Source organism: Gorilla gorilla, chromosome 4 (genome assembly GCF_029281585.2).
Source record: "Gorilla gorilla gorilla isolate KB3781 chromosome 4, NHGRI_mGorGor1-v2.1_pri, whole genome shotgun sequence".
Lineage (NCBI taxonomy): Eukaryota > Metazoa > Chordata > Mammalia > Primates > Hominidae > Gorilla > Gorilla gorilla.
Genome location: NC_073228.2, coordinates 41,515,283 through 41,526,231, shown reverse-complemented (window position 1 = coordinate 41,526,231; position 10,949 = coordinate 41,515,283). Strand labels below are relative to the sequence as shown.

General features: G+C 57.7%; 1 protein-coding gene across 4 annotated transcripts; it reads left to right on the top strand.

The window, feature by feature from the left end:
• Positions 1-2,219: 2,219 nt before the first annotated feature.
• Positions 2,220-10,949, top strand: SPATA20 (spermatogenesis associated 20). Of its 4 annotated transcripts, none has more exons than XM_055387652.2 (17): positions 2,220-2,421; positions 2,856-2,903; positions 3,419-3,589; positions 3,690-3,754; positions 3,946-4,100; positions 4,179-4,322; positions 4,422-4,623; positions 5,121-5,251; positions 5,344-5,448; positions 5,670-5,744; positions 5,842-6,051; positions 6,132-6,324; positions 6,645-6,813; positions 7,104-7,315; positions 9,366-9,565; positions 10,329-10,409; positions 10,589-10,949. In XM_055387652.2, exons 1-17 carry the CDS (start codon positions 2,345-2,347, stop codon positions 10,757-10,759), a joined length of 2,409 nt encoding a protein of 802 aa, XP_055243627.2. In that variant the 5' UTR covers positions 2,220-2,344; the 3' UTR covers positions 10,760-10,949. The 4 variants fall into 4 exon arrangements, with proteins under 4 accessions (XP_055243627.2, XP_055243628.2, XP_063562344.1 ...); XM_063706274.1 differs by having other exon boundaries at positions 2,292-2,421; positions 2,801-2,903; XM_055387653.2 differs by lacking the exon at positions 2,856-2,903 and having other exon boundaries at positions 2,235-2,421.

Genomic DNA, 10,949 nt, shown 5'->3' with positions numbered 1-10,949 from the left:
GCTGCTTCCCTTCTGTGTCTTTCTTTCGTTCTTTCTTTCTTTCTTTTTTTGAGACAGAGTTCACTCTTGTTGCCCAGGCTGGGGTGCAATCGTGAAATCTCAGCTCACCGCAACCTCCGCCTCCCGGGTTCAAGCGATTCTCCTGCCTCAGCCTCCCGAGTAGCAAGGATTACAGGCATGCGCCACCATGCCCGGCTAATTTTGTATTTTTAGTAGAGATGGGGGTTTCTCCATGTTGGTCAGGTTGATCTAAAACTCCTGACCTCAGGTGATCCACCCTCCTCGGCCTCCCAAAGTGCTGGGATTACAGGCGTGAGCCACCACGCCCTGCCTCCATCTGTGTCTTTCACAGGCTCACTTAAGCCTGGACCTGAGCCCTCTTCTCTGCTCCGCTGCATGGTCTCCCTGGATCAGCTCCACACCCACATGGTCTCAACAGTCAAGACCCCCAATCCTCTCTCCTGAAGCCTCTCCTCTGTCCTCCAAGCAGTGTCATCTCTGCCTCCATGTGCACATCTCAAACCCCCAGGTCCCACAATGAACCCCATGAGTTGTCCCCCCACCCCCACCCCATGCCCTCTCTTGAGGGAATGGCCCCACCTTGCAAGTCACCCTGGACACCGCCTTCTTTGTCGCTGCCCGTCCTGACGACGTTTCCTCCTTGACCGACCTCCAGCCCATCCCTTTCTCTGCATCTCTGCTCCCCCATCTCCCCCTGGGTGCTGCTATAGCCTCCTATCTGCCCCTGCTTTCACTCTTGCCCCTTTCCAGTTCATTCTCCACTGGGAAGCTGGTGGGATCTTTCCAAAACGCAGATCCAACTGGGTAACCCTCCTGACTAAAGCCTTTCAATAGCTTGCTTCTACTGTCATCAAAAATCCCCTTCTCTGGCCAGGCACGGTGGCTCACACCTGTAATCCCAGCACTTGGGAGGCTGAGGCAGATGGATCACTTGAGGTCAGGAGTTTGAGACCAGCCTAGGCAACATGGCAAAACCCCGTCTCTACTAAAAATACAAAAGTTAGCTGGGCATGGTGGCGTGCTCCTGTAGTCCCAGCTACTTGGAAGGCTGAGGCACAAGAATCGCTTGAACCTAGGAGGTGGAGGTTGCAGAGAGCCAAGATCCACTGCACTCCAGCCTGGGCAACAGAGTGAGACTCTGACTAAAAAAAAATTGGGTCGGGTATGGTGGCTCATGCCTGTAATCCCAGCACTTTGGGAGGCCGAGGCAGATGGATCACCTGAGGTCAGGAGTTCGAGACCAGCCTTGAACCCAGGATGCGGAGGTTGCAGTGAGCCGAAATCACACCACTGCACTCCAGCCTGGGTGACAGAGTGAGACTCTGTCTCAAAAAATAAAAATCCCCTTCTTACAGTTCACGAGTGTCTCCAAGATCTTGCCTCTGTCCTCATCTACTGCCTGTCTTCCCTCTTTCTGCAGTTGCTCAGCCCTGACTCACTGACAAGCCACGGGGCCTTTGCACAAACTGTACCTCTGCCTCCTTCCCCAGCACTCCCCCTGAGCACCCTCCAAGTTCCTTCCTCTCGTTCTCCATGGCTTCACAAATGTGATTTCCTCAGGGAAGCCTTCATCCTTTGCCCCTTCCACCAGATCAGGTCACTTGTTACGTTATACCCTCACGGACTTGTCACGTGGGTGTTTATCGGTATGGCTGTCGAATTAGCATCTGCCGCTCTCAACAGACTGTGAGCCATGTGAGGGCAGGAGCCTTGTTTCTCTCTGCCCACCATTGTATACTCAGTGCCTTGCAGAGTGGCAGGCGGCAGGCACTTAATAAATATTGGCTGAATGTAGCCAATGAGGCCATGTGTAACCTATGAGACATAAAATGGGCTCATCAGTATTATTTAAGGGAGGCTTCCTGGAGTGGGTAGGATTTGAGTAGGACCTAGAGACGAGGAGGCTGCAAAAAGCAAAGCTTGTTAGCTGGTGGACCTGGCCAAGGTACGCCTTCGCCTTGGATCTCATTTCTCATTTGTAAAATGGGCAGGGGTTGGACAAAATGAGCTGAAGCTCTGGCATCCCATGGCCCTAGCATCTCCCAGCCCTAGATCCCACAACTCTCCCTATTCCCTTGAGAAGGGCTGTCTTCCCCAGGCAGGGGCAGAGCCCAGTTTTATGCACAGAATGGGTCCTCCCAAGGCCCGGGTGCCTGATCTGCAATTCTGCGCTCCGCCGCAGGGCGACGCTCGGAGACCAGCCACACTGTCCCGAGTCCCGGCGAAGACCCGCCCGCGGCTCTGTAGGTGCCCGGCCCGCCCCTCGCAGCTTCCTGCCTTCCCTTCCTGTCCTCAGCGGCCGGGCCCACGGCCTCGAGCAGCCATGCTGGGCGCGCGGGCCTGGTTGGGCCGCGTCCTTCTGCTGCCCCGCGCCGGTGCAGGCCTCGCCGCGAGCCGCAGGTACGGGCGGGCGAGCGGGCCCCTAGGGCACTCCCTGCGCCTGCCTGCGGGCCCAGTGGAGGGTCTTCCGGACACCGGTCCCCAGTGCCAGTCTGGACCACCCCTGCATGCCTGGCCCTTCCCCCACCCCACCTCCGGTCTGCTCCTGAGACCTGGCCCTGGCTGTAAGGCCCTCCTCCCCTCCTCTCCCGTCCTCATCCCTTCCCTCCTCTCCCCTTCCTTCCAGTGCAGTGCCAGCTCCTCAGGGACTGTTCTGACACTGCTTCCAGGAAGCCTTCCTTGCACCCCAGTGCTGGATGCTGGGTCAAGGGCCTTTCTCCAATAGTACCCTGTGCCCTGTCACAGTCCTTTATTGCTGCATGGACCTTTCGTTATTTAGGTCTGCCTGCAGTCCCACTTCCAGGCTGAACTCCCTGAGGTCTCTGATTCCCTAGGTGTCCTGGAGTCTGGCCCAGGACCTGGCCCCACAGGAGTCCCAGCAGGTGGGCGTTGAGTGAGGGAGTCCCCATGTCTGGTTTCCTCTGTTTGTCCCTCACCTGGTCCAGTCCCAGACCCTCCTGATCTTGGCCTGTCCAGCCACCAACAGTAGGCTGCCTTCCAGTGGGGCCACACCCAGGCCTGCCAGAGAGATGCCTCCAAGCAGCTGCTCCAGGAAGGGCCGGGGGAGGGGCCTGGGGAGGGGTAAGAATGGAGCCCCAAGAACCATTCTGCCCATTGTGACCCTCCCTGACCTCACAGCCATCCTTCCCACCGCCAGGCCCAGGAGGTTGGGGGAGACTAACCTGGCAAGGAGCCCCCAATGAGCCACCTCTCCTCACCCCCCAAAAAACATAAGGGGGAGCACAAAGGCCACAGTCTCCCCCATGGTTCAGAAAGGTGGGTTGGGCTGGGAGCAGGGGTCCTACTGGGGTGCTGAGTGAAATGGAGCAGGTGCTGGGGGGCCTGGGAGAAGGTGGGTGGAGGCCCCTGGCTTGCCTGACGCACCAGTCCTCGCCAGGGGTAGCTCCTCCCGGGACAAGGACCGAAGTGCGACGGTCAGTAGTTCAGTGCCCATGCCTGCTGGAGGGAAGGGAAGCCATCCTTCATCTACACCCCAGAGGGTCCCCAACCGCCTGATCCACGAGAAGTCACCATACCTCCTACAACATGCCTACAATCCTGTGGACTGGTGAGCACCTCTCCTGGGGCCCTGCCTGGAATCGCTGGGGTCCTGGGCCCCTCCCAGACCCCCTGGGCTACTGAGTGATGCCCCACCCTGCTGGGTCTAGGTACCCCTGGGGACAGGAAGCCTTCGACAAGGCCAGGAAGGAAAACAAGCCGATTTTCCTCTCAGGTAATGCTCCCACCTTCCCTGATACGGGGGTGTGGGCAGGGAGTGGCAGTGGATTGGGGAGGGTCCTCTTGGCCTGGCGGGTCTTCCAGGAGACTAGAGGCCAGGACGTGTTCCATGTAGCCAGGGCCACTTGGCCAGCCTCCCTCTGACCCGTTGCTGGCCCCCTGACCTCTCCCCATGGCCCTGTTCAGTCGGGTACTCCACCTGCCACTGGTGCCACATGATGGAAGAGGAGTCCTTCCAGAATGAGGAGATCGGCCGCCTGCTCAGTGAGGACTTTGTGAGTGTGAAGGTAGACCGTGAGGAGCGGCCTGACGTGGACAAGGTGTACATGACGTTCGTGCAGGTGAGCAGCCCTCCTCGGGAGTGTATGCACCACATGGGCTCAGAGCAGCTCCCCTCACCCTCGCCCTCTCTCCGCCAGGCCACCAGCAGCGGCGGGGGCTGGCCCATGAATGTGTGGCTGACTCCCAACCTCCAGCCCTTTGTCGGGGGCACCTATTTCCCTCCTGAGGATGGCTTGACCCGAGTCGGCTTCCGCACAGTGTTGCTGAGAATACGAGAACAGGTGGGTGTGCCTCCGGGAGTTGGGGGACCAGGGTGGGGGACTAGGAAACAAGAGCCCCTCCCCCTAGCTGACCTCCAGGTGTGCCCCCACCTCCTGCAGTGGAAACAGAACAAGAACACCCTGCTAGAAAATAGCCAGCGTGTCACCACTGCCCTGCTGGCCCGATCAGAGATCAGCGTGGGTGACCGCCAGCTGCCGCCCTCTGCCGCCACCGTGAGCAATCGCTGCTTCCAGCAGCTGGATGAGGGCTATGATGAGGAATACGGTGGCTTCGCTGAGGCCCCCAAGTTTCCCACGCCGGGTCAGTGCCCCACGCCCGCCTTAGCCCAGGCTTTGGCCTTCTGATTCCTATGCTGGTCAGGGACCTACTGGCTCCTGGCCTCACCCATAGCTTCCTGTCCTCCTGACTGGCAGTGACCTCCTTGCCCCTAGCCTGTCGGTAGCTATTGGTGAAGACCCGACTGCTGGTGTCAGCAGTGACCCTCTCACCTTAACCTAGATGATGACCTTCTGTCCCCTGACTTGGTCAGTGACCCAGTGACCCTGACTTGGCTAATGACATTCTGGGCTCTAGGGGGACAAGTAACTTACTGGTCCTCTGTGAACCAATGATATTCTGACCTCTGGCTTAGGCTATTACCTTCTGTCCTGTGGGTTGACTCTTGACCTCACAGCCTGTCCAGAGACTGCCTGTTGAGTGAACTCCCAGCCTCTGCCTGGCCCAAGGCCTCCTGACCACCCTGATCTCTGTCCCCACTTTCCCATTCTCTCACCTGCATGTCCTTGGTGCCCCCACAGTGATCCTGAGCTTCCTGTTCTCCTACTGGCTCAGCCATCGACTGACTCAGGATGGCTCTCGGGCCCAGCAGATGGCCTTGCATACCCTGAAAATGATGGCTAACGGGGGCATCCGGGACCATGTGGGGCAGGTGACGGGCACTGGGTGTTCCCTGGAGGGGCAGCAGGGGGCTGTGGGGTGGGGCAGAAGCTGGGACTGGCCTCCAGCTTTGTATCCGCACAGGGCTTTCACCGCTACTCCACAGACCGCCAGTGGCACATCCCTCACTTTGAGAAGATGCTCTATGACCAGGCACAGCTCGCTGTGGCCTATTCGCAGGCCTTCCAGGTGACCCCTGACCCCAGCCCAGAGAACAGGCATCTCACTCTGGCTGCCCCTCCCAAGGCCTTCCTGGTGACTGTGGCTTCTCTTAATCTGAATCCCCTGTTCCCTCCCACGTACCCACTACCTAGGCTTCCCTCCCCCACCTGCCTCAGAGAATGTTGCCACCTTCCACCTGGGCCTCCCCAGTGACCTCTGTTCACAGTCTCCTTTCTTCCCTTTCTTAGATCTCTGGTGATGAATTCTACTCTGACGTGGCCAAAGGCATCCTGCAGTACGTGGCTCGGAGCCTGAGCCACCGGGTGTGTGTCCATGGTGGCAGGCAGGCCTGGCTGTGGGAGGGGTTGGGGCCTCCACTGCCCTGTGGGCCGGGGCCAGCCAACTCTCCCCTCCCCACAGTCCGGAGGCTTCTATAGCGCAGAGGATGCAGACTCGCCCCCAGAGCGGGGCCTGCGGCCCAAAGAGGGCGCCTACTATGTGTGGACGGTCAAAGAGGTTCAGCAGCTCCTCCCGGAGCCTGTGCTGGGTGCCACCGAGCCGCTGACCTCAGGCCAGCTCCTCATGAAGCACTACGGCCTCACAGAGGCTGGTAACATCAGCCCCAGTCAGGTGAGGACTTCTGGGGTCACCTGACGGGCCCTGGTGCCTGCCAGGCGTATGAGCTCGCAGACAAAGGCCATTCTCCTCAGGACCCCAAGGGGGAGCTGCAGGGCCAGAATGTGCTGACCGTCCGGTACTCGCTGGAGCTGACTGCTGCCCGCTTTGGCTTGGATGTGGAGGCCGTGCGGACCTTGCTCAATACGGGGCTGGAGAAGCTCTTTCAGGCCCGGAAGCATCGGCCCAAGCCGCACCTGGACAGCAAGATGCTGGCTGCCTGGAATGGTGGGGCAGCACACCTGAGACCGAGCCTGTCTGTAGGATCCCCCTTCACAAAGCCCCTGTCTTTCCGGCACCTGCTAAATGCTCACTCTCCCTTGATTAGCGTTATTATTCTCCGTTGACAAAAGAGGCTTAAGGAGCTTGAGTGACCCGCCCAAGGTCACGCACAAGGGCTGGGAACCCCGCCATGTGTGGCTTTGGAGCCCAAGATCTTAGGGATCACCCATGGCTCCAGGGAGGTGTTGGGGCCTAAGGTGATAGGGTGGACATGCCTGGAGGGTCCTGGCCAGCTTCTTACCACTACTTGTCTCTCCTGGCTCCAGGCTTGATGGTGTCAGGCTATGCTGTGACTGGGGCTGTCCTGGGCCAAGACAGGCTGATCAACTATGCCACCAATGGTGCCAAGTTCCTGAAGCGGCACATGTTTGATGTGGCCAGTGGCCGCCTGATGCGGACCTGCTACACCAGCCCTGGAGGGACTGTGGATCACAGGTTGGGGGCTGGGTAGACCGGGAGGGCTCGTCTCCCCCACGCATCCCCAGCCTACCTCTGCCCTACTTCTCCCCTCCATGTGGACTCCAGTCCTGGCTCTGCCAGGTGCTTGCTGTGAGTTTGTAGCCTCCCTGGGCCCATTTACTCATCTGGGAAGTGGGCTGATGGCACCTGCCCAAGAGGGTTCATCTGGAGGGTTAAGTGAAGAAATGCGTGAAAGGGCCTCCTCTGGGAAAGGCCCTCTCTCCTGGGGCTCTCCCCAGCCCCTCCCCTAATGCCTGTCCCCCTAGCAACCCACCCTGCTGGGGCTTCCTGGAGGACTACGCCTTCGTGGTGCGGGGCCTGCTGGACCTGTATGAGGCCTCACAGGAGAGTGCGTGGCTCGAGTGGGCTCTGCGGCTGCAGGACACACAGGACAGGCTCTTCTGGGACTCCCAGGGTGGTGGCTACTTCTGCAGTGAGGCTGAGCTGGGGGCTGGCCTGCCCCTGCGTCTGAAGGACGGTCAGTGGGGGTGCAGGGCTAGTCTGGGGTCCTGGGAGGTGTAAGTGCAGCGTGGGTGAAGAGCTGGTGTGGGCAGGAGCCCTCCTGGCTTTGTGTCTCTGCTACTTATTAATGGTGTGATTTTTGGCTGCTGTAATATTTCTGTGTCTCAATTTCTTTTTTTTAAATAGAGACAGAGTCTTGCTATGTTGCCCAGGCTGATCTTGAACTCCTGGGCTCAAGTGATCCTCCCACCTCGGCCTCCCAAAGTGCTGGGATTACAGGCATGAACCACTACACTCAGCGTGTTTTGTTTCTTTCTTTTCTTTCCTTTCTCTTTCTTTCTCTTTCCTTTCTTCCTTTCTTTTCTTTCTCTCTTTCTTTCTCTTTTTTTTTTTTTTTTTTTGAGACAGGGTCTCACTGTCACCCAGGCTGGAATGCAGTGGCATGATCTTGGCTCACAGCAACCTCTGCCTCCGGGGCTGAATCAATTCTCCCACCTCAGCCTCCTGAGTAGCTAGGACTATAGGCAAGCACCACCATGCCTGGCTAATTTTTTGTAGAGATGGGATTTCTCCATGTTGCCCAGGCTGGTCTGAAACTACTGGGCTCAAGTGATCTGCCCACCTCGGCCTCCCAAAGTGCTGGGATTACAGGCGAGAGCCACCATGCCTGGCCTGTTTCTTAATAAGTAAAATGGAGCTAACATTGGTACTACCTTACAGGGTTGATGTAAAGATGAATTTAGCTGTTCTGTAAACATGCTTAGCACAGTAACTGACACCCATGGATTCAGATATTGACCAAGGCTCACTTGGTCTCTGCCCTCATGAAGCTTACAGTATGGTAGGGGAGACAGTGAATATGCAGTAATGATGCAAAAACACATGCACAAATGTGCAGTTAAAATTGTGGTGAGTGCCATGAAGAAGTAGGACGCTCTATGTGTACCTGCTCCCTATCACCCATGTGCCTTGTCTGTGGTTAAAGGTTTCTTTCCCGAAACTCAAATTTTAGCTCCTCAAAGATCAGGACTTTCTGCCACTGTTGTATCCCCAGGGTCTAGTGTGGTTCTGGCACATTGTAAGTGCTTAATAAATGTTAACTGAGTGAATGAAAGGGCCTTGGGAGAGAACCACAGAGGAGGCCCAACTCAGCCTAGGAAGAGATTAGAGGACACCTGTGACAGGTGTCATTTAACCAAGGCCTGGAGGGAAAGAGGGGCCATGTGGCCATGGAGAAGCTGTGGAGAGAGTTCAGGCATAGGGAGCAGTGCATGACAGGCCTGGAGCAGGCAGCCTGTATCCTGGAGGACAGGCAGGGCCCGCGTGTTCCAGGAGGGCACCGAGGAGAATGCTGAGGCTGGCAGGGCACGAAAGCCATCTTTTTTTTTTTTCCTAAGAAAAGAAGGCTGGTCTCAAACTCCTGGGCTCAGGTGATCCTCCCGCCTCGGCTTCCCAGGTGCTGGGACTACAGGTGTGAGCCACCATGCCTGGCTGGCAAGGAGGTTTTAAGTGGATTGTGATCTGCTCTGGTATGGGTTTAAGGAGGTCACTCTGACCACTGATGGAGAGAAGTGGGGGTGGGGGAAACAGGCGACCAGTTAGGAGGCCATTACTCGTGTTCAGTCCAGGCAGGCATTGGTGAAGGCTCAGAGGATGTGGAAGTATGAGATGGGGAGACATGGTGAGATTTGGATCTCTTCTGGCCACAGCCCTGGCAAGACTCACAGATGGATTAGAAGCGGAGGGAGAGGGAGAGGAAGGGGACAGGATGATGCCGCTCTAGCTTGAGCAGCTGGGTGGCTGGACAGAGGCATCAGCAGCGAGGAGGGAGCCTGGAGACCAACAGTTGAGGCTAGGACAGGTAGAGTGGAGGGTGCCATAAAAAAGACAGCAAAGTACTGATAACTGCTGGAGTGGCATCCACACCCAGAGCGGGGAAGGGGCAGGATGGGCAGGGCCTTTTCTCTGTCCCATCCCCCAAGTGGCCCTGGATACAGTCCTGGGCAGGGTCCTGGGACTCAGTGACCCGCCCTTACCCCCACCCCCTGCCTCCCTGTGTGCTGTAGACCAGGATGGAGCAGAGCCCAGCGCCAATTCCGTGTCAGCCCACAACCTGCTCCGGCTGCATGGCTTCACGGGCCACAAGGACTGGATGGACAAGTGTGTGTGCCTATTGACCGCCTTTTCCGAGCGCATGCGCCGTGTCCCGGTGGCGTTGCCCGAGATGGTCTGCGCCCTCTCAGCCCAGCAGCAGACCCTCAAGCAGGTGGGGGGTGAGGGCATCTGGGCTGGGACCTCGGGTAGGAGGGAAGTTGGGGCTGCGATGGCAGATGGGAACAGGGGGTGGGGTTCCTGGGCTGTCCCCAGAGCTCAGGTCTGTGTGTGTGCAGGCACGTGGCCTGTCAGACAGGGAGGCAGAACTTAATATGAGTCCGTGGTGGCTGATGAAGTGTTTCTCTGTATGTCGTGGTGTCAGTGTAATTGCTTCTGTCCGTACTGTGTTACTGGTGTGTGTGTACTTCCAGGTGTGTGTGACCCTGGAGGTGTGTGTCTGTGCACCTACCTTTGAGGGGGATGCTGGTGTGAGTGTTTGTCTGTCTGCATGTGGATGCCCCATCTGCAGGTTTGCCTCTGTGTCTGCCTGCACGCGTGTGTGTCTGGTGTTTGTGTGTGTGGTATCTGCCTCTGTGTGGGCATCTACTGTGTGTGTGTGTGTGTGTGTGTGTGACTACTCTGTGTCTGTCTGGATGGGTCTCTGTGTGCTCTGGGTCTTCTGGGTGTGTGTCTCCCCGTGTTTGTATCTGTACCATTGTGTATATGTATGACATTTCCACTTCGGTATTCTCATGTGTGAGTGTGTGTGTGTGTTCCCACTTGCCAAGCATTAACTCATCCTGGCAGCTGAGATGAGTCCCTGTTCCTTCTTAGAGATATAGGGTGGGGTGGAGGGAGGATGGGGAAGCCCTGGTGGTCTAGGGCTCAGCCCTCCCTCCCCTGACACACCGGAGTGACCTTTCTATTCTGGTCAGATCGTGATCTGTGGAGACCGTCAGGCCAAGGACACCAAGGCCCTGGTGCAGTGTGTCCACTCTGTCTACATTCCTAACAAGGTATCCATCCCTGTGAGCCCAACCTGCCACCTCCCCAGAGTTGCCCCCTCCCATCCTCAGCTTCTCAACATCTCCTTCCCCTCAGAATGTTGGGAAGAGGGAACTTCCCAGTGGGCCTTTCTAATGGGCAGGTGACCCCACCCCGGCAGGTGACTCTCCCTGCTCTGCTGCTGCCCTAGGTGCTGATTCTGGCTGATGGGGACCCCTCGAGCTTCCTGTCCCGCCAGCTGCCTTTCCTGAGTACCCTCCGACGGTTGGAAGACCAGGCCACTGCATATGTGTGTGAGAATCAAGCCTGCTCAATGCCCATCACTGATCCCTGCGAATTACGAAAACTGCTACATCCATGACTGCCCCAACCCCCTTGGGGTGGGGCAGAAGGTGAAGCATCCCAACTGACTAGAGACTCAGGCCCTGCAGGGCCCTATAGAACCTGTGGCCATCCCTGAGCACCCTGCCACCAGGTGACCTCGGCCATACTCACTGCCCCCCTTGGGCACCCACTCACCCGAGAATAAACTTAACAGTGTCCCGTGGTAA